Source organism: Trichoderma virens, assembly GCF_000170995.1.
Source record: "Trichoderma virens Gv29-8 chromosome Unknown TRIVIscaffold_83, whole genome shotgun sequence".
Lineage (NCBI taxonomy): Eukaryota > Fungi > Ascomycota > Sordariomycetes > Hypocreales > Hypocreaceae > Trichoderma > Trichoderma virens.
The window spans coordinates 95,140-117,277 of NW_014013666.1; the positions used below are offsets into that span (position 1 = coordinate 95,140).

The 22,138-nt window shown below is 43.8% G+C and overlaps 9 protein-coding genes across 9 annotated transcripts; 2 read left to right on the top strand and 7 right to left on the bottom strand.

The window, feature by feature from the left end:
* Positions 1 to 1,544: 1,544 nt before the first annotated feature.
* On the top strand, positions 1,545 to 2,420 carry TRIVIDRAFT_25447 (uncharacterized protein; the record flags this gene model as incomplete). Its single annotated transcript, XM_014098119.1, has 1 exon — positions 1,545 to 2,420. A coding segment is annotated over one exon (876 nt), but the record flags the coding sequence as incomplete, so codon positions are not given.
* A 318-nt stretch (positions 2,421 to 2,738) lies between these two features.
* TRIVIDRAFT_224637 (uncharacterized protein) lies at positions 2,739 to 3,937 on the bottom strand (the record flags this gene model as incomplete). Its single annotated transcript, XM_014098120.1, has 3 exons — positions 2,739 to 3,072; positions 3,141 to 3,810; positions 3,865 to 3,937. The coding sequence occupies 3 exons, from the start codon at positions 3,935 to 3,937 to the stop codon at positions 2,739 to 2,741; spliced, it is 1,077 nt and encodes a 358-aa protein (XP_013953595.1).
* Positions 3,938 to 7,730: 3,793 nt separating this feature from the next.
* On the bottom strand, positions 7,731 to 8,789 carry TRIVIDRAFT_46185 (uncharacterized protein; the record flags this gene model as incomplete). Its single annotated transcript, XM_014098121.1, has 2 exons — positions 7,731 to 8,651; positions 8,715 to 8,789. 2 exons carry the CDS (start codon positions 8,787 to 8,789, stop codon positions 7,731 to 7,733), a joined length of 996 nt encoding a protein of 331 aa, XP_013953596.1.
* Positions 8,790 to 9,558: 769 nt separating this feature from the next.
* On the bottom strand, positions 9,559 to 11,353 carry TRIVIDRAFT_46228 (uncharacterized protein; the record flags this gene model as incomplete). Its single annotated transcript, XM_014098122.1, has 5 exons — positions 9,559 to 10,458; positions 10,509 to 10,635; positions 10,701 to 10,989; positions 11,062 to 11,108; positions 11,217 to 11,353. Coding segments are annotated over 5 exons (1,500 nt in total), but the record flags the coding sequence as incomplete, so codon positions are not given.
* Positions 11,354 to 12,858: 1,505 nt separating this feature from the next.
* TRIVIDRAFT_224640 (uncharacterized protein) lies at positions 12,859 to 13,314 on the bottom strand (the record flags this gene model as incomplete). The annotated part of the gene is made up of 1 exon (XM_014098123.1): positions 12,859 to 13,314. One exon carries the CDS (start codon positions 13,312 to 13,314, stop codon positions 12,859 to 12,861), a length of 456 nt encoding a protein of 151 aa, XP_013953598.1.
* A 926-nt stretch (positions 13,315 to 14,240) lies between these two features.
* TRIVIDRAFT_83203 (uncharacterized protein) lies at positions 14,241 to 15,490 on the bottom strand (the record flags this gene model as incomplete). The annotated part of the gene is made up of 1 exon (XM_014098124.1): positions 14,241 to 15,490. The coding sequence occupies one exon, from the start codon at positions 15,461 to 15,463 to the stop codon at positions 14,288 to 14,290; it is 1,176 nt and encodes a 391-aa protein (XP_013953599.1).
* A 1,152-nt stretch (positions 15,491 to 16,642) lies between these two features.
* On the top strand, positions 16,643 to 17,504 carry TRIVIDRAFT_46245 (uncharacterized protein; the record flags this gene model as incomplete). The annotated part of the gene is made up of 2 exons (XM_014098125.1): positions 16,643 to 17,020; positions 17,154 to 17,504. The coding sequence occupies 2 exons, from the start codon at positions 16,643 to 16,645 to the stop codon at positions 17,502 to 17,504; spliced, it is 729 nt and encodes a 242-aa protein (XP_013953600.1).
* A 416-nt stretch (positions 17,505 to 17,920) lies between these two features.
* TRIVIDRAFT_213565 (uncharacterized protein) lies at positions 17,921 to 18,790 on the bottom strand (the record flags this gene model as incomplete). The annotated part of the gene is made up of 4 exons (XM_014098126.1): positions 17,921 to 18,247; positions 18,299 to 18,434; positions 18,487 to 18,573; positions 18,630 to 18,790. 4 exons carry the CDS (start codon positions 18,646 to 18,648, stop codon positions 18,181 to 18,183), a joined length of 309 nt encoding a protein of 102 aa, XP_013953601.1.
* A 631-nt stretch (positions 18,791 to 19,421) lies between these two features.
* Positions 19,422 to 21,226, bottom strand: TRIVIDRAFT_76879 (glycoside hydrolase family 72 protein; the record flags this gene model as incomplete). Its single annotated transcript, XM_014098127.1, has 3 exons — positions 19,422 to 20,119; positions 20,204 to 21,035; positions 21,143 to 21,226. 3 exons carry the CDS (start codon positions 21,224 to 21,226, stop codon positions 19,467 to 19,469), a joined length of 1,569 nt encoding a protein of 522 aa, XP_013953602.1.
* Between the last annotated feature and the right edge of the window lie 912 nt (positions 21,227 to 22,138).

Sequence of the window (22,138 nt, forward strand, 5' to 3'; positions counted from 1 at the left end):
TTGTCTCGAGTGAGAATCTCTGCAACTATAGGGATATGGATTTTGGTATAACGTCACTCAAAGTCTTCATCTGTCATGCCCTTTTTCTTTGTGACCAAAAATATGGCCTTAATGCCTGCCTGCTTCGAAACCAGTAGTCATACTTGCATCTCAGTGATGATTCTGATATTTGTTCCTCAGTTTCACTAAAGTTTACAGTATTAATTGAAAATGTCCCGCTGGTGTCGGGCGTATATTGGGCTTTTTATACTTATTGCGGAAAGCAACATATGATAATATATATATTTGTCAGCTAATTATGCTGATGTCTAATTGACTTGGCTAACTCTTCCAGTCAATCAGAAAGAGGCGTGCCTTAAACCATTTTTACTATGTTTCACCTGCAAGCTCTTTCAATTCTTGCTGGTCTCACAAAGTGGCTTTCCATGATGGCACGACAGTCTTGTTAGTATATTGGCCAGAAAACTGTACCTTGATAGTCAAATTCAAAACACGATAAAAGGTAGACATCGTTCATTATAGAGGAATAGCCCCCTCAACTTTGTCTTTTATAATTAAGGAATCTATGTGTGCTTTGATTTGCCCCAGATGAGAAAGATGGGTATGTCGTGTCAGCATGTTCAGGCCTATAGCATATAGTGACCTCACAGCTAATTAAAACAATCCATATTAGTACATAGTAAATATCCAATTAAAGCGGCTAGGTAAGTTGCTTCAGTACTTTCCTTTGACAAACCTACATGTAGCATAACATAAATTCAGCGCTATCTAGTTCTCAGATTTTAAGTGCGCGCTTCAGTTTATACTCTATAACTATGATTACGTATTTTATCTCCGAGCTAAGCTCTACTCGTATCATCGATCCATTGTGCTAAAAAAAAAGGGGGGGGGTTAAGGGCCTAAAACTGGAACCTCGTATTAGCCTGAAAAAAATACTATATCCTCAGCTCATTTTGGTACCTTGACTCATGCAAAACCAAGATAATTGGCGCTAAAGAGCTGCGAAAGACTCTGAAACTCGTATTAGCAACCTTGAGCGCTATATAGTCAACCAAATGTGGTATCTTTATTCAAGCACCACTCAAGGCATGATAGCATCTCCGGCATTATAGCATCTCCGGCATTGTAGCATCTCCGGCATTGTAGCATCTCCGGCGTTATTCTCGTGTTTGCGCGAGTCGCTTCAAGACTTTGGAGCACTGGAACCCACTCGAGTAAGCGCTATTAAAGGGCTCGCCGAAAGACAGCTTCGTATTTAGCAACCTCGAAAATGCAATTACGAACACTTGATAATATTAAGAAAACTGAAGTGAAGTCATAAACCTTTCTATTTGTGATATAAGAGGCAAGGGCTGTCCAACATTTCACTTTTATTATCTCTACCGGCCTCTCAAACCAAACTTGATACATCCAGACACTCGAATAGGATTCCATCCTCTCAACTCTTTCCTGAAATGCAATTTTATTACTTGGCCTCTGCGGCCATAGCTGCGCAAGCTTTAGCTGCGCAAGCTTTCGCTGCTCCATCACCGAAGCACAACACTTCCTCGACTCTAGAACATTGGCTATATAGCAGCGATATTGATGAGATCTCTCTAAGTCTCTTGGATAGATCAGATATTGTTGGCATTCAATCTCTGTATAGCTGGAAGTCCCTTGAGCCGGCGGAGGGTGATTATGATTTCTCCAGCCTTAGAGAGGATTATGAAAAGGTACTTGCGAAGGGCAAAAAGTTCTGGATTCAGCTTCAAGACAGGAGTTTCAACGCTAGCGTCGACCCAGTTCCCAAGTACCTGAATACACCATATTATAACAATGGAAGCGCTCCAGCTTGCGATGGAACCGCATGCGACACCAATTTTACAATCAGCGGCTGGGTTGCGCAGCAATGGAATCCACGAGTGCGTCATCGTTATCACGCCCTCCTCAGCGCAATAGCAGGAGAATTTGATGGCAAGATTACCGGCATCAATTTACCGGAAACATCCATCTCCGTTAATGAGAATACAAATAACTACACCGATGAAGGTTACTTCCTGGGCGAATTAGAAAATGCAGGCTACGCAGCCAAAGCCTTCAAGAAGAGCTATACCGTACAATATGTCAACTTCTGGCCTGACGGGTGGAACAACACCAACAACCGGTTCACAGATTCCTTCGACTTTTACGCGAAGCATGGCGTGGGCGTTGGTGGGCCTGATTTAATTCCAAATAAACCGGGACAGGAAGCAAATTCTTATGTATACATCCCGATGTATCATGATAAGGTACCTATTACTGTGGTGGCTGTTCAGGAACCAGATTTGGAAGAGATAAACAAGAGTACTGGAATGCCGTTCACGAAAGACGAGTTTGTTGATTTTGCTGTCAATGAGCTGCATGTTCGCATTATATTCTGGACAGTTGAGGCACCCTGGCTGCAGTCCAGCTAATATAGCTTGTACAGCTGTGACGAATGGTTGAGTTTTTCTCATAAAGATAGAATGAAATGAAAAATCCACTTTCTCAACCAATTTCTTTAGTAGCATGTTATCACGGCATTCAGAGGTGTGTTTATGGTATGTATCTGGCGGAATGGGTATTGATAATGATCTCAGCACACTGAGCCCAATCTTGTCTCAGCTTCAATTTACTTCACCTAGGATGCCGAATAGACGAATTAAGAAGACAAAGCTTGTTTGAATCGAAATATACCTAATGGTACTTACTAATGAGTTATTAGTAGCGCTTAGTCGCCCCTAGAGCTCATCGTGTGCGCTATTCTCCTCATCAGCCCGAATCTTGTTATAGCTTCCTACTGGCAGTTTATAGCCACCCCGCCAAAGTATATCAAACATTCCTGCCGGGTCATATGCCTTCTTCACCTCTATCCTCTTATTCATGTCATCAGGCGTGATAGAGCGTTCATATACACGCTGTTTCCCATCCGCATAGTTCAGGTATATAAAATCATTCAGTATGCCTCGTTTACGAGCCTCAGCTTCGGCCAATGTACCAAGTTCATAAGCTGCTTCCTCTAACGCAGCGTCATCATCAGGGGTTTCCCACTCCATTCGAATGTGGATATCTAAACTATTGAGTCAAAGGGGGGAAATTTGGACTATGAGCAACTAGTAATCACTAAGTCGTCTTTCCCTTACCCTAAGGCATTGAAGATCGGACTTTCTTTTGTTGCATTAATAAAACTCTTCTGAAAATGTTGAACTGCTATGCTCCAGAGGATATTTTCGCGGTTATCATGACGCTTCATAATATCTTCGCACTTCTCGAATATATCTATGAAATATTCCGTGTCAATCTTCGTCGTAATTGTGTGCCATCTTGTTCGCGTCGTGGCTGTGATTGCAGTGTCAACTACCTCACGCACCACTCTATAAGCGCTTCCTACGGTCTCCAAATGCATTATAGGCACAATCAATGTGAGGAGATCTTGGGCGATACCATTTTCATTGACTTGAACCGTCAAGGCTGCACTCATGCCCTTGTTTCGCATCATACCAATGGATACCATGTTGGCTTTCCTAGTATTTTTGTGCCCCCACTTTTCAGATTGTGCGTAGATTTCAGATGCAAGAGTTGGCGTGAAGGGATATATATTCACGGCTGCCCATATCTCAGAAGATTGATAGGTACGCATGTCAAATCGAGTAACAATCCCATAGTTTGTAGAGGGTAGTTTCATCGCCCTGAATAGGTCTTCATTCTCTTCCTCATTTGCGTTGACAATTGTGTCATTAGAGAGGACAACCTCGTAGTTGATCACACTGTTTGCGCCAAACCCCTTGTCAACGGATGCAAAAGCGATGCCGCCTAACAATGAATATTAGTAGTATAGCAAGATGCTCGGGGGTTACAACAACTTACCGCCCAAAAGGAACCCACCGACACCAACTCCACTGATTCGGCCTCCAGCTGTGGAAATATTATATGGTTCCATGGCAGCATAAACATTTATCCAGTGGCCTTGGACGATATTAATTTTATTCAACGCCCTCAGATCAATAAGGGAACCGCCATCAATGTTTGATGTGCCTTTCCAGCACATGTGCCCTCCGGATGCAACAGCAAATGGACATTGTAGCGATTTTGAGACCTACAGAATACGAGAGACGTCATCTGCGCTCTTTGTTCTGAGTATACATGCAGGATGGAGTTCCTGTTGTTGCCTGGAGTAATGTTGGGCATTCCGAGATTCATATTCCGACGATGATGGGTAGTGAACGAGAGACGGTAGTTCTTTGTGTAATTCATTGCACTTCCTGGATGTTAATCGAGACACACGCGTTTAAAACAATATTTGGCTTACACATATCCTACTCAAGTCTGAATCCGTAATTAACGTGGCATCGCTGGCTACATAACCCAGGCGATTCGCGGAAGCTAGCAGAAGTAAAACTGTGAGAGAGCGCATATTATAAGCAAGGGACTCTTTGCTTTGTATAGTACAAGTAATGGAATGGAGGAATGCAACTACCCATTTTGCTTGGTGCGGTGGCCTCAGCGGGGCTTTGTACAAGGAGCAACGCGGACGGACTTCTTTGTAAGGCGAAGGCCGAGGAGCTCGTAACTGAAGTCTGAAGCCCCGCCGGGTATCAAACCCAGCATGAAGTTCTACCAAATGTACTTTGCAATACGCTGATTTTGTTAGTGCTGGTGTGATACAACATTGGACTGTTGAGATGTGTTGACGGAGCCCAACGGTTGCCAGGTCTTGAGTCATGACTGCCTAATTATATCTGGGAACAGTCTTACTGTGACTTTCAAGATTTAAAGAACAGAAGTCCATAAATCTGTATGTTATGGGGAATCTTACAACAATCACTAACTTAAGTTAAACATATATTCTAGTCTCTGAACAAAAAAAATAAACATAACCCTAGATTTTCAATAAGAGCAGCACCGCAGCGTGATGGAGTGATGATAATCAATGGCAGAATGCTACATCGCAGGTATTAAATGCCAAGAATAACAACTAGCATGGCAACAATTATGTAGGTGGGGTAATAAATAGAACATTACTAGATGAAATGATATGATTTGGGCTCACAGGACATAGACTGGCGATCTAAAAGCATGATGAGATAGCATGTTTCCTTGCGATGTTAGTTTATTGAGTAACGTCGCTGCTGTTGCATTCGTTTAAACAGTAACTAAGTCTAAATATTTGATAATATTACAATTCCGAAAAGCCCACTATCCAACTCATATCCAGAATATTAAACGTCGTATTCTCTTGCGTTACTTCCTCTGTGGGTACATTCTCCAAGATTCTTACAAACGACATGTCGTCATCTCCACTTGCGGAGCATGCACCAAGACAATGAGCCTGGTCGCCGGAGTATTGAGAATTCCAATTCAAGCAATATTTGAAGAATTGCATCATTTTCCAGAAGTAGTCACGTCTATCTTGCTCATTATCTGTCATTGTTCCCATGGCCACCATTTTATCGCGGAGAGCAGTAAGGTAAGAAGAAATGTCTGCAAGTTCTCGCAATTGGCTAGGCTCTCCTATAGTAATGCTCCCAAGTGTCGCTGCAGCCAGTACAAGAATGGCATAAAGAAGTTCTGCCTCTTGAAACAGAACAGTATAGCGAAGGCGTTGCGGAGGTAAGAACACATACTCCTCAATATATTTCTGCGCCGCTTGCACGCAAGAAGTAGCGATATGAAGTCGTGGTAATGACGAACACCAGTTGCAGCAGATTTCAGTGATGAAGTCACCAGTATTCTTATGCTGTGACGGAGAATGAAGGCCAATCTCTTGTATGTATATCTGAATGTAACGGCATTTTCTTTGAATCAAGCCTATGGCAGTGAGAATTTGACAGGTTCCAGGAAGAGAACAAATTGATAGACACCTACTGTTTGCTTTTGTTTCGGGTGGAAAATTTTTAAGCAGTTGATCAAGTTTTCCCATGAAACTATCCATCATCACTTGTATCTGCATATGATCAACGACTTCCAATAGCTGAACGTTATTATACCGAAAAAGCTGATCGACTTCTTCAGCAAGTCCTTGCAGCTGCACAAAGCACGATAAAACTTCATTGGGTACAGTAGGCGAGATAAAGGGTAGCAATATACAACAATCTGCGATATTACCACAGTATTTGAATCGAGTAGGTTTTCTCATTGCCAAAGAAATGCTTATAATGGGATGTCAGCTCAGTAATTTAAGAAGCATTCTTCGGATACTTACCATGAATCAACGTAATAGCAGGCCACAAATGTTCGCATCTTCTCGGTAATAGAATGATAGAGTTCGTTATTGTCAAAGATCCCTTGTCGTTGAATTAGAATATCCTTCAAGGAGTCGTCTGGGGGGCTGAGCTTAAGTTCTACTGCCATTGTGGTCGCCATTTGAGACAATTGGTATATCTGTTCCCTAGCAGAGTTGAAATAGAGGTGATTCCTGTTAGGTAAGCATCAGTATGTACCTCTCAAATGAAAGGTATGATGAGTAATACCAAGTGATGAATACCAGCAATCCTTGTAACAGATCTAGATTCTTCTCACCATTGATAATTACTTTCTCCGCTAGCATCTTGCGGAACTCCATCTCTAATCTTGTTTGAAGGTGATCTTGCGCACAAGTGGTAAGAATTGCAAGGAGAAGACAGGGTCGCTCCAACCGCAATTGGTCTAAGCTAGCTTGAAAAGGAAGCAGTACAAGCGGGAATTCAGCTGAAGCAGCAGCGAAATCGATTAGAAACTTCTTTGCTTCATCTGTGGCTAGGAAACCCTTGGCAATTACATCCTGGTGAATGCTTGGCCATAGTTGTGTATATTCTTGTGCACTGCTTTGCGCTAGAGTCGTAGCTGAATCTATACTCGTAGGATACTGAACTTCTCTCGGGTTTGCCTTTTCAGATATTGACGATATGAGGGTAACTAGGCCATCAAGCTTCTCCTCAACTGCTCTTCTTCTCGATTTACTACCGTGTGTAAGTCAATTTACCAAACTGAGCAATAAGGAAAGGACACACGGTGCCGATTTGGTTCGTCGAGGTCGAGCAATGGCGCGCTCGAAGATGCATGCTGTCCCATTGATGCTACATCTAAATCAATTGTTAATGATTTGCTCGCCGCTAAATATTAAGCACAATATCGGTTTTGGGATCACCTTTCGCACAATGGAGATGCATTAGCATTCTCTACCATAGGAACGCAGCGGACCTTTGAACTTCGACATGTCTCGCAGGACCGACGAAGATGGCCTGTCCTCCGTCTTGGCTCAATGTCTACTCCGCCGCGAGTAAGCCGTGAACCCGCAGTCTTCTCCATTGGCACGTGTTGAAAAGCCCAGAGTCCGAGATATGATACGGCTGCTGCCAAAACTCATTTGCGCCGCTTTAGTTGCACGATTCTATCTGCCTACTGCCAGACGTCGTCTAGGGGAAGAGTTAGTAACGGTCAAGAGGATCAGATCGGAATCTCGGAACGATATGCATCCACCGAAATTCCGAGTTGTAGCACTACTGCAACTAAACCCGGTGGCTGAGCACTTGGTACAAGACCCACAATAAGAATTTGATTGTATGCAAGTCCGCTAGGCACGGGTTGTGCTGGTACATTTGAACATGTGAAAGTAAATAGTAGGTGTTATTGGTATTTAAAAATTAAAATAATCTTCCCATCTAATCTCGCGCGAATTGGCCATCTATGCTGTTGGTTTCGGCCTATAGCTTGACTGTCTAAAGAGGCTACCTAGAATATTACTACATAGTTAATTAGTAATAATCTCGGACAATTTGCTCACACAGATCCCAAAGCCTCTTGCCAGAATCCCTCTCCGCGATTCCAGCCTCGACATTTGGAGAAGTTGTACCGACACGACCAAAAGGAACGATGAAACATCCATTTCTCATGGCAACTTCATCTGAAAATCCAGCATAAAGCTCCGTCAGGGCACCGAATCGTACTGGGTGAGACATAAAATTGTGGAAGACTTGCAGGAACCACGGTGCGTGACGGGCGATATCCGTCTTGATAGCTCCCGGGTTAAATGCGCAGCTGATGATGTCCGGATGGAGCTTCGCCATCTCGGCTGCGAGTATTGCGTTTGCAGCCTTGCTTTGCATGTATCTACTGGTACGACCTTTGAAGCCGCCAAATTCAGTAGAGCTTAGCTTCCAATCATCCCACAAAATACCATCTTCTCCTGGTGGTGGTACGCTTTCGCCAGACCCGGCCCAACAAACTCGAACAGAATTTTTCGCTGTACCAGGATTTAGGGTTGTTTTGAGCATGATTGGAGTCAGAAAGCGCTGTAATAAAAAGGGGCCGAAAACATTAGTTGCAAAGGTTAACTCGTGACCCTGCTTGCTAACGCTGCCCTCTGGGGCAAGCATAACGGCTGCATTATGCCATATGATATCAAGGCGTGACTCAACCTTTAGGAATGATTCTGCTGCTGCCTTGATGCTGGAGAAATCTCCGAGATCGAGCGCAATGAAGCGAATGGTGTCTTCTTGTCCGGCAGAACGTGGTTTCATTCCAGGAGGAGGCTCCGATGTCTTGACCAGCGCGATTGCTGCATCACCAGACTGCGAAGATCGAGAAAGAAGATAAATTCGGGTTGCATTGGCGTGATATAAGATCTTGGCTAATTCAAGACCTATACCTCCCGTACCTCCGGTAATGATAAAAACCTTTTATTGAAATGTGTCAGCAATCAGCAGTCATATAAACGAATACTGCAGTATTAATCTCACTTTATCTCTCAAATCAGCCACATCTTTTTCTAGGAGTAATGGTTTAGCAGGGAAGTAGCTTCGTATAAAGGCCATAGTTGCTTAATAGCAGAGAAAGTTTAATTGCTGGTTAAGGCGCAGTATTCTCATGCGACACCTTTATAGTGGTGTCTCGGACTGTAAAATCGGAATTTCGGGTCTGAGAGTATAACTAATTACCGAAGTATCTAACATGAACACAGGGCCGAGTATCGGAACTTCCGAGCAAACATCACCACCGCCCAGTTGGGGTAACTAAAACACTCATCTTCTTCTCTTAGTACCTGAAGTTCGCACTACGCTGAAGATATATTTTACGCTATCATAAGTATAGCATCTCTTTTATGTGGGAAAATATTGAATAAAACACTTATATCTGTGTATGCATAGTCCACTGCAACTCAACTAGTTGTAATGCTAGGGCTATGAAGGCAATTTTACTAGAATTCTACTCTGACTACCAACAAAACGCATGCAATGGGTAAAAGGTGAATAGAGCTTAAATATAATAGAGCTTATGCACTTCCCTTCTGAACGCGAAACACAAATTCTATTCAGTCCACGGCATTGCAGTGGTATCTCCAACAGTGGCCCCGTTATCATCGGGGGCAATTCCATAGCTATATTGGGACCCTATGTGTATCCACTATCTGCTACAGCATATTTTTACTTCGAAATATCACACTCGACATTAGAGACCCTTTGTAATCTATTATACCCTACCAAGTTTGGCCAATTCAATTTCATCAAGACCCAATTCAAGACTATCTAGGTTAAATTATCATAGAAGAGAATGCTACTAGTAGATGTCTAATTATGCAAGGTATCAGTTCATTCCATTAGCCTTAAACAACGAATTTCGAGCGCCTTTCCATGGTTTCCGCTTTCCTTCATCGAACAGTCTGTAGACCTGTGGCACAAATTTCCCGTCCAAAAGTGCCCCGTACAGATGATAGTCTGTCAACCATAGCCACCATGATTTCCATCCATTACCAAGCCTGTCCTGTATTCCCAGACCTGCCGCCCTGTCGGCCCACATATTCCACTCTGTTGGATTCACAGTGGCTGGATCATAAATCTCGCCGTCCTGGGCCAGAGATATTGCCATCTGGTTCTGTTTGTCTGCGTTGTCCGCCATCTCACTAGCGGGAGGCAATTTTGAGTTTCCAAGCCACACTTGGGCCAATGCCATTGATGCCAGATCCCCGTTAATCGAAGCGGAAAGGGTGCAACCCACATTCTCCAAGTAAGCAAGAGAGTCTGGGAAATCCAACGAAAATATTCCTTGGAAAAGCCTTGGAAGAGGTCGTCCTATAGATCCTCGAGCATCTTTCCATGCTTGCGGCATATGTCTGGAAGGATCGTAAGGACCCAGCAGTGAATACGACTTATTGTAGCCAATTGCAAATATGATGACATCAACTTCTAGTTTGTTTCCGTCTGTCAGCTCTACATGGGACTCAAGGACTCTCTTTATCCCAGAAACCAAGGTGACAGCTTCGGAGGCGAGAAGGTCATAAAACTCGTCCCCAATGATTGGCAGTTTGTGAGGCATGGCAGGGGCGTTAGCAAGACCCCACTCTGGCTTCAGGTTAAATGCTTCATCTTGCATGTCGATAAATGCTTTATGAAGAATTCGACCTTGTTCAAAGGCTGGCCTTTTCGCGTTTTCCCGCTGCTTGCGCAGAGAGGGAAAGCATATGTCATTTGCTTTGCCATAGGGCAACTTTATATCATATCAGCAGCTGCTTCTATTAGGCGGGGAAGTCTTTTTACCATCAGGCATCCATTTCGGTGAGATATGAAAACGTGATTTGCCCTGCCTACAAGACCTCTGGCAATGTCTGTTGCCGTTGCACCAAGACCAACAATTAATACCCGCTTCCCGTCGAGATTCTTTGGGCTAGGAGGCTTCCAATTAGACATTGTGCAACATGGCTATCACACTGCGTAATGCTAGCCGCTTACCTTTTGTAAGTATGGGTATTTAGTATGTTGCCCTTGAATTGGTCTAGCCCTTCAACACGAGGCTCCTTGGGGGTTTGAAACAGTCCAGTGCATATGATCAGTCTGTCGAACATCTGTTCTTCATTTCTACCTCCTGAATTGGTAAGAAGCAAGCGCCACTTGTCCCCAATCCGGCTGACGGCTATCACTTTTGTATTGAGGCGAAGCCGAGGTACAATATCGAAATGCTGAGCATACGATTCCAGAAATGCTTGGATTTCTGTTGGATAAAGTGGAACATCAGACGCGCCTAGGAGCTTTATGTGAGTGCTAACGTTTGTTGAGTCACATATACAACGGAAATTCTCAACTGACGTACCACCAGCATAGGGAAAGTCAGAAAACCCGAACTGTATACTTAGCCACATGCTTTTCTTCACGACTGCCAGCTCACTTACCGTACTTCTCCGAACTAACGCTCTTGTATCTATCGAATAAACTTATTGTGAGATAAAAGTGATCATTGGGGGATAACACCGCTCACTAGATAAGCAGCTTGTCCTTTGATCTTCGCTATAGTGCCAGAGGCCCCCAATGGCATCAGAAGCCTCGAATCCAGTTACGTCGAACCCAACTTCAGTCAAGTTCTTCACGGCCGAGATTCCTGCAATTCCTTTCCGTGTGTCAGGTTAGTAACGCAGTGATGATAGGTGTCTCTATATTCGAGAAAGGCCACGCAACAATCCAGCTGAAGCAGACTTCAATACTCACCCAGTCCACAGACTGCCACTTTATTTCTCATGATATGATTTTGAGCCATAGCTATAATGATTGTATCATATGTCTCTGGCGAATATGTGTGCAAAATGTTCAAATATGGATGGAAGAGCTTAACCCGTAAATTCTATGCATAAGTTGGGACAAGAAAATGCCACAGTATCCGTGATAAATCTTGGTATACAAAGCTTATTATATATTAGTAGATGCTCTCTCTATTCATTTTGTCACATGATAGAACCTCTTTAAAGTTTGCTCTTCCTTGCTTTAGTATAAAACCTTTGCCTTTTTGTTGAAGTGCGTGAGCTCTTATGTTGGCTACATGTATTTTATGACCATATTGTACGCGATCCATGTATATTCTAACCGCCTTTCTCAAGTCTGTTTTTCAGCTTGCTCACTTGCCAGTGCTCCTCTTCGGCGCCGAAATAACGCGTTGTGTTGGTGGTCAGATACATTCGGGAGCATTGTAGAATTAATATTTTTTGATCCTGTTGTTTTACGAGCCATGTGTCCTAACGCAGCGAGTCAAGAGATTACGGGAATTTTTAACGAACATGAATCTTAACAGAACGAAGAGAGGGAAAAAAAAAATGCCGACTTCTCTGGGCATTTGTAAGATGGCATACTGCATTGTTTCATGGGCGACCTGAACGGAAACTGCAGCTCAATATAGTTTTCGTCATCACCGGCATGGTGCTGATGATAGCACTAGAGCGATCTAAATTATGGAGTATCGTATTGATTCATGTTTATGTACTTCGTCAGGCTGAACTGTGGCACGGCGGGGCAAACCAATGAAATGTGCCAATACAAATGTGTAGGGAGATAAGGCTTTGTCCTTAACCCAACTTTTGCACATCTTATTAGAATTATTTAGATCCAAAGGCAAAAGTTTACTAAGCTTTAGATTTTTGTGATCTATACTGCATGAAAAATAAGAGCCTTGATTCTTCCTTAGTTGGGGGGGACGTCTAGTATTGCCTGATCTTTTGCGTCATATTCCAACACCTGCGTCACCGCCTTCGACTATGGATGGTGCCGGATTTGCATCTGACTCAGCCAAGTCAGATTATTTTCTCTTTTTTCCCCTTTTCCTTTGTTTTTTTATTTCACGCGAAGAGATGATACATAATGTATGATTTTACGAAATTACGGGTAGTCAGCACCACCATATGTGTCCAACTACATCAATAATAAGTCTTTCGTATCTCATCAAAACAACGGTATGCTAGGGACCAAATAATGGAAGCGATTTGTTTCGCTCCTAAAATCACACTAAATAGCCTCCTCAAGTCAGGCCCCCACCTGTTCCACCTTTCATTCCACATCTCTTACCAAGGCTGGCTTTCCAACTGGGGCTTAAAGTCACTGTGAATTTTGCGATATATTGAGGATCAGTTTAGAACTTGGAGGCTTCATATCGACTTCTTAACCTGATAGCCTTTCCAAATTTGAAAAATTTCCACGGAACTGGCAAAAGAGCCATGGCAAAGAAACCGAATTCTTCAATGAGTTGCTCCGGAGCCGCAGTCATTACCGAGGTGCCAAATGATCTGGTTAGAATATTAGATATCCTACTCTCCTCTCTAGATTGGGGAACAGCTGTGAATGCCATAGTGGAAACGATGGCAATCTGCCATGCTTTTCTACTGGCAGGCCAATTGTATGGATTATCTGAATCTGTTTCCCAATCCCATTGCTCATTAGAAATGGACAGCTCCTGATTTTGACCTTCTTGGTGATTTTGAAAATTTTCTCTGTTTGCAGACAAACCACTCTGTCCTCTTTCGAGAAAGTTTGGGTTCTCAGAGACGCTCATAGTCTCTAAAGTGGTGCGGTCAGCAATATCTGCCATGTCTTTAATGCGTCAAAGAGTACAATAATACAGCGAAAGAAAAGTCAAGAAACACCAAACCATGAGGATTTATGTATACAGGCGCAATTTCAACCGCAAGCGAGCCCCTATTATTGGCTGCAAAGAGTAAATGAAACATTTGTCATAAGTGGATACATATAATACTAATACATAATTATTCTTTCAAACATTGTGAAGACTTGGCCGGTTAAAAGCCTTCGACCATGAGAACGGGCGCAGTATGACTTAAATTCCAAGGGAGAGTATAATTCACTTTCCATCGAGACACCTACACACCTTGGGCCCTCTGTGAATACAATGCTTATTCTGTAGACTTTCTATTGAGAATGTGGGACAATTTACAAGGAGTTGTTGCTCTGATATGTAGTCATTTCCCATTGAGACTGCTTGAGCGTAGAGCTAGCACCAGAAGCAGAAGCCCAAAAGACAACAAACAATGACCTTGACATTCTTCATAGTCATAAAGAGAAAGCTTGATTGGCGCTCAAAACTCCTGAGAAGGGGGGGGGGGGGGGGGGGGGAATTCTATTTCCATTCGGTTGTCTACAATCTTCCCCAGCTGCTATGAGATACAACCCCGATCCTGCTGCTCCATCATGGATTCCAACGGTCTGGTAGTATTCTGAAACCCAGTTATTTAATGTGATATTGCCCGCACCTGCCTTAAACATTGCAGTTCAAGTCTACTGGGCTACGGCGTTCAAGCCATGTATCGAGGATACGCATTACCGGTGGCAATTTTGCAGGCTATGAGGCCACTCAGGCAGTTCCTTCTCAAGTCATCATGCAGGCGCCAGGTGTTACAGATTCCAATTAAAATGATGCAATATGCACCGCGTTGTATCGTCTCCTATGGTGAGCCTATGGTGAAGGGTCGCACAAAAATAGAAAGCTGTGTAGCAAGTGTAGCCCGTACAAAAAAGTTGTACGATTATAACCGAATACATTGCATCTAGACTGTAGCACTAGTTGCTTCGTCAATTTTGACTCCAAAGGAGCTGACTGCTGTCGTATAGCTCTGATGAACAGCTTTGCTAGCATAAATTCTCATCTCTTGTTCATAGGCAGCTGTAACGCCAGGTTTATAGCCTCCAGCCTCTCGCAATAATTTTCCCAGCAGCGCAGAATCTTGAACTGCAGTATTGGCCCCAATACCTCCAGCAGGTGTCATTGAGTGTACGGCATCCCCTATGACTGTCACGCGAGGCTCATTTGGCCATTCTGGCACGCCTGATGGAGTTGAGCATGTAATCTTCCAAAATGCCGCTTCAGACTCGATCATCTCATCAAATAGAGGCTTGAAGCGCGGATGCCAGTTCTTTACAAGCGACTTGGCGATGTCGGCAGCCTGTTTGCCCACAATGCTATAATCATCGTTAGGGACCTGGATTACACCTGGCTGGCCTCCCATTGTCCATCCGAATTCAACGCTGGGATCGTCCATTTGATCAGGGCGAACATTCGTGATTATGAAAACTGCACCGTCCGGTCGGGTTTTATCTCGTACTGTAAAGACACCTTCGCCCAGACCCTTGAACGCACTCGTGGGGGCCTGTCCATGGATTCCCCTAGCGCCTGTGTCATAGACTTTGAGTCTCCCACCCGAGACCTGCTTCGCAACTTTAGAGTAGATACCCTCGCCCCCCACGAGCATGGAGCCTTCGATTGACTTAGATCCATCAGAAAATATGGCAACAACCCCGCTGTCAGTTAATTCGTAGCCTATTACGTTTTTGGCCCATTCAATGTGTTCTTCGCAGCCCTCGGCAAATACCTTCCGCATGTCTCCCCGAGCGATGCCAACAATTTTTCCACCTCGTGAGGACAAAGCTTCAGGAGCAGTATGTTCAGTTTCTTCTCCGGTTATGGCATCCATTGCAGTAAATCCGTTGCCACCCGTCTTTCCACACTTATCCCAGAATCGTTGGAATGTCTGGGAATCGAGGACCGATTCGATAGCCTCAAGACCTTCTGTAGATAACCTGAGTCGGTATCCTTGGGCTCGAAATGTAAATGACGCATCGCGCTCGAAGATCTTGAAGGGTATATTAGATCGTCGCAGGGATTGAGCCAATAGCAGTGATGAGAGGCCACCGCCTGAAATCAGAATTGGCTTGGCTGCAGACATTTGCGTTTGTCTTAGTTAATGACTTAGCACGTCAAATATTTAGTGGTGTTGTGAATCTGGGAGATCCGAGAGAGGGGAAAAGCTGAGCACTATAAGATTTGGCCTGCCTTAGTACATGTTCGCCTGGTACGGAGCATATCTTACCATGCTTACTTACTGAGACAGTACCTATACATATAGGCAATGCAACCAATTCTAACAATTTAGCGTACGCGCAATATCTTACTAAAATCAAATAATCAGCTGCACTCCGATTACAAATAAAAGAGTTATCGTTATATAAGCTAAAACAAATCACGGACACTTATCTGCAGCTGGAAGTATATTTTCAATTTTTTGAATTGGAGCGCCAATCTCTGCTGTGAACAGAGCAGAGAATGATAGATCAGTACTTTTGCAAATACGACCTATAGCTAGTGTAGTATACTCTATACCAGTTTATCTATATAAAAACATATTAAATCAATCCATGTATGCCACTTAAATCTCTCAGATATCGAATACCGGATCGCATAGATAAAATAACGGAATCGAGGTTATGACATTTTTTAAGACCCTCAGTAGGCGATGTAACTGTACATCGTTTGGAGAGTAGTTCGAAGTTAGAAGCGATCTAGGAAAATTTGGCTTGGGTGGCATCTTGCGTGGAGAATACCCTATATGCATGCATATTATTACACATAGACTAATAATACATTTTAAGCCACTTCTGCAAATCTAAAAAACAAATTCTGTACTCACAAGCTACTTTCTAGATATCTTGGACTCGTTACTCAATAGCACGGTTAGGTATGAGAATTTCATGTCACATGTCACATACATTTGCATGGCTTACTCGGTAAAGAGGCACTGTTTGTGTTATAGTCTGTTTTATATCTACAGCACAACGCTATATTCAGTCGCATAATTTACACAAAATGTTGCCTACAACTCTGTGACGCGCACATTACCGTCTTGAATAATATTATGAAAATAGCTAGATTTTCTTGATAAATCGAATCTCTTCGATTGGACTGCCAGAAGAAGGGAGCGTGAGCTATTTTCGATACACGGGATATGTCGGACCGCTCCACGGAGTTTCGGTCAACTTCAACTCCGCAGCCTTTGTCAGTATTTAAGCATTCAGGAGCGAAAAAAATCCTGTCCTTGCCAGAACAAAAACAACTGTTATTTTCCAATATGTTTAGTCCTATCCGAAGGATAACGGAGACTCTTACGCCGAAAAAGATCGCCTTAGGAACGGCCCTAGTTCTCGCTAGCGTCGGTGGGACATATGGCTGGAGAGTACGCGATCGTCTCAGCCAAACAAATCCAAGGGACATTCAATCAAGTCTGAACGTATCGGAGTCATTGAAGGACTCGAAAACTGTTCGAAGCCTTGTAAATCCACGAAGCCATGCTAGCAAGGGAGATTCTCACTCTATTATCTTATCAATGCGCTCGAGAGAAAATGTGCCGTCAGAGAAGGCTCTGTTGTCTGCATTCGTGACTGGTTTTTTTTCAGGGCCAATCTTTCAACCAGAAAGTATAGCCCTTTCTCTGTTTAGTTTATCGAAAGTGTCTTATGACAGTGAGTAGCATGCAAGGTTATAATTAATTAAAGACTTGGTATATCTAATATCTACCAGAACTGGCTCCAACAGCGGATCAGAGAATCATCTGGAGTACTGAGCAACTATCCGACTCTCAGCTCCCTCCTACATCCAGTATTCTGTGGGGAACATTCCAAGTTGCCGACATTGAACTGTCAGATAGCTGCACCAGCAAACCGACAGGAAGTAGGGCTGATATTGTCTTTGGTGACAGCCAGGGGGGTTTCGCTGGTTGCCATCGATTTTCTGTCAAGCGGTTGGACACAAGTGAAGACATTCAAAGAGGGGAGATTAAATTTCGTCTTAGTCTAGAGTGCTTGGTCTGCGATCCGACATCAAGTAAACCAAAGGAGTCTAAGTTCTTACACAAGGTACATAACAACTACTCACATTTGCTGTTTAGAGACGCTGTGGCACATACAAAATCGAGATTTAAAAGCTTAGTTTAGTTTATCTTCACGACTCATTCTGATAGAACAGTTTGAGTATGTAAATATATGTTCCATCTGCTTTATTTGGAAGACTCGCAAGATCGATTCCATAATAGGTTCATTAGTAATATTAAATATCCTCAACCTTATCATGGCCATTTTGCCGTACTGTATCAACCATTGAGTAGGTCATCATTGGTCGGGTCTATGCGGTCAACTTTCTAGACTAATGTGGGAGTAGGGTTGCTTATAGTGACGGACTGCAGTGGGGCGTAGAACCTTGACAGGCAAGTAGGGCTGTCAAATAATTACCTATGCGGCCACTTTCCGATCATTCCCATGTGATATATTTCGGCAAGCACACGCACACTCACTAGTGAAAATGTGTAGGTATGGCTTGTCAATGGCTTTTTTCGATGTATGATTTATCATGAACGATGCCTTTAACGAATAGTGAAGATAAAACTGACGAGTAGAAGTCTTTCATGAAGATACGTACAATTTCATGGATGAAAATACATGGATAAATATCAGGAACTGGAAATAGTGTAGGTAAACCGTTGCAAAGGGATTGGGTGGTTAGAGCATAGGATTGAGTCTAATGTGAATGCAAGGGGAACTAATACGCTGGAGGTAAATATTCGCTCACACATCCTCAGAGTTCTCATCTCAGGCCATCAACTTTGTCGGTCTTCTAGCTCTCGAATTCCATGTCATAAGCTAACGAATCAGTGCAAAGTTCCTGTCTCATTTTCATTACCCTGAAGAGCTAAGTCAGCGCCGTTCTCCTATCTTGGAAGATGAGTTCATACGGTTGATGAGCTGAATGAGTTGCATATATCGGAATGGTATCGGCTTTATCAAGAATTGCAACAATTCCTATATTGAACCCTTGTGCTCGTGAAGCTGTAATTGGCAGTGGCTCTCCAAAAGAAATCTTGAGCAGGCCTAATGATAATTATCAATAACCTGGGTTAGAGCTGAAATAGGGATGTCGCACCTGGAACCTGGCCATGCATGGCAAGAACCATTTCTCGCCAATTGTCAACTTGCTGAGCGGTTACATCTGGCTTCAGTTTAAAGAGAACTGAATATGTTACTAGAGAGGCTCCTGGTCCGCGTTTATTCCAGGGTGCAACATACCAACATGATAAACAGGCATGATGACTGTGTTGAAACAACAATGCTGCAATCGGAGTGATGCGGGGTATTATGGTAAAGGTATGGGCACAAGTTTCTTATGACCGAGCTGCCTTGATGTATTCTCAGTATCTATGTAGACGCGTAATAATTGCTGCTGTGTCCTAGCTGCAGTTACGCTGATACAGATGAAAAGAGGTATAGAAATCCACGCAAGCGTGAGCGGCGTCTTATTACTCTGCGAAAGCTCAAAAAATGCCGATAGCGGTGACGTCAAATTGGTCGTCGGTTATTAATAGTCAAACCCCGCGTCAAAGTAGCATAGCAGTTGGTCTAGACCACAGCGGAGGTCGATGTAATCGCCGATGCCCTGATTCACTAGATGATGCGAAGCGCTCTGGTACAATGTGATTAAATGTTGGAAAACCACCATAAACAAAAGCTCCCAACTTGTAAGTTAATATGTTGCAGTAGCCTTATTACAATTAACAAATGCCTATCGTGTTACGCCCTCAGCATCGATGGCTGCGATAACAAGTTTCAGTTTGCCGTGGTGTTACTTTACAACCTGATGATGATTGACATCACCAGATGGAGATTGTCGGGCATCGCGCCACGGTCTTTCCCAGTAGGTAGCGAGTACAGCTGGATACGTGACCCTGTAGCTAAATCCACGAGCATAGTATAAAATACAATGATTCTTATGCGCTGATAAACTCATGTTTTCTGATAAAACAATTCTTGTACACGGTGCTTGACAAGAAGGTAAGGCATCAAAGGAAATGCCTCTTAGAGACGGTTTCTTAATTCTATGAGCTGTAATTAACCGTGAATATTTAATTATAGGCCCACGACGCCTGTGCTTACAAGAATTGTAATTAACATTACTGCGCCAAGTGGCCAATTGCCAGGGATTAGAGAATCTGCACTGCCATTATCTTCATCATCGCTGCCAGAACCTGTAGCATTACCTGAATCTGTGGCATTGCCAGAAGTAGCCAGTTGGCTACACTTGTCCAGGCTTCCAGACGCAGTTTGTGTCTCAGCACTACTATTAAAGTCACATGCGGTGCTGACTTTTTTCTGCTTTTGGTAGTACTGGTTCAGGACATATGTTAACTTGTCCTGATCGCTGCACATGCTGTATGGACCATAAACACCCGTTGAGGTGTCACCATTGATGCCGCTGCACAAGGACTGATCTGACCCACAGACATAGTCAAATAAGCTTCCGTAGTTGCTAGAGTCCGTGCTGCTGGAAACAACGCACTCGGAAGCCTTGACCATGCAGCTACAAGCATCAGAATCGGGGGTGGGCGGGAGTTTGTCGCTAGACTCCCATGTCGAATTGACCGTTGGACAAGAAGCGGGCTGATTGGATGGGTTATAATTTGCCATTTCGACTCCTTGAATGTTAACTGCCTGGATTTGTTGTTGAAGCGCGGTAAAGTCTTCAAGTTTCGTGGCGGAGCTACCGCTTATCTTGACAAGGCCTATGAGATATATTTTCAATCAGTCTCAGCTCACTAGGGTGCCCATAAAAAACACGGGGTATACAAATATGCAGTGTTGCGTACCGTAGTCATTGGTTTCCTCAAAATATTCATAGACAATGCCGCCACTGAGAACGGCTGTCATGTTGTGCGCGTAAAGCGCACCTGTTTCTTGAAATATGCGGCCCGCGGCACCGTTGGGGAGATTGCAACCATATTCGGCAAAAAATACCGGTACGGAGTAGTTTTGAAAGAAATCAAGAATTCGATTATAGCCGGATGTTTCAAATGTCTTCTCGCCACACCATTCGTAGACATTATACCCGAAAAAGTCGACACTTTCCTCGGTTGGCCCGCAGTTAAAGTAGGCGGCTATCTGGTTTCTGATGTCTTGATCGTCATCGGCGGCGTAGCCTACACCCATGGCGCGGTATTTTTTGTCTTTGATATACTGCTTCACATCTCGCACAGCGGCTTTCACATATGCAGAAGCTGACGTCGTGCTAGCATTATTGGTGACCTCGTTGCCAACAAAGAAGCCAATCACATTGGAGTAATTAGCGAAACTGTCTACAACCTGCTGGAAATGGGTGAAAAGATCCACGTTCCACTGCGGGTTTCCGCGATCTATGGACTGCTGTGGGTTGCTGAGGTCAGAAATAACGTATATGCCCGCATCGTTGAGCAGTGACATGCAAGCAGAGTGATCTGCAGTCGGATCGATTGCATAAGTGCGGATGACGTTAGTCCCAAGCTCACTGAGTAGCGGAATATCACGCTTGCAGTTTGCTTCATCTGCCAGCGGGTCAACGAATTTTGTGTTGGTCGCGATCGCTCCGTTCGCAGAGGAATCCTGTTGGTACGCAATCCCTTTCAAGAAAAATTGAGTCCCGTTGGCATAAAAGAACTTTGAGCCCTACGAGAGTGACATGAGGTATTAGATAAAAATCCCAAACTTCGGACAAAGCTGGCCGCTATTTAGCGTTACCATGGCTTGGGGAAATGGTAAACTTGCAGACGTACTTTAATTTGAATCGACGGGAGATCATCGCTTAGAACGACGCAAGCAAACAGCAAAAACGATAACGAGATACTGTAGATGCCCATGGTGAACAAATAGGCTAAGATTGTGCCGCAGCGTGAGCAGCAATGGGTCGCCTAAATTGCCTTGCCTCGGAATGGGCTGTGGTGAGCTGTGAAGTATCTAGAAGATTAATTCCCACAACCTTCAGATCGAATCAGAACGACCGATGGCAATGGCCCCAAAGAATGAAGGCGAGGATTTAACTTGAAGTCTTGAGATCAGACGAGAGGCCGGGTTATCACCAATATGATGAAAGTACTGTGGTGCTGGTAGGAGATCGATGGTAAACAGATCATTATATGGGGTTTAATTTTGCTCTGGATTTACGACCATTGTGGTTTGCGCAATGCTAAGAACGGATGGAACGCAGAATTGACCACGGAGAGAGAGATTGGCACGGTAGATAAGGTTTACAATGGTGTACCCAAATACAACAGCTGAAGTCTTGCAAACGAGGTGAAATTTGGTAGAACCCGAGAATACGTAAATCATCTAACAGCACGGGGGGGCGAATGATATTTATATTCAGTAGCCTCCATTACGGATATGTTGGGCGCGTCACCACTACAAAGCCAGTCCAATAGAATGTACGAGTTAATAGCAGCGCATGGGGTAGTGTAGCATTTGTAACCGCGTCATCTCTACCAGGCCGAACCTGCGTCATCATGGGCGAATGCTAATAGGACCAGACCGAACCAACGCGTGGCGCACGCCGGATTGTTGTCTATTTAGCCAAAATGGTGTCTCGTGTCGACAAATGAACGGTGTTTACTGATTTGCGAAGGTGCCTAACTAGCAACGGGCCTATTCCTACCTAAGCTATGCTTCAACCCTTGTTGGTACTTAGCGGTTTGTCCCATTTGATGTGATTTGGGTGTCTTTGTCGATATATCTAAAAATATAGGTGGTACCAACATTGTTCTCGCATTGCTCTG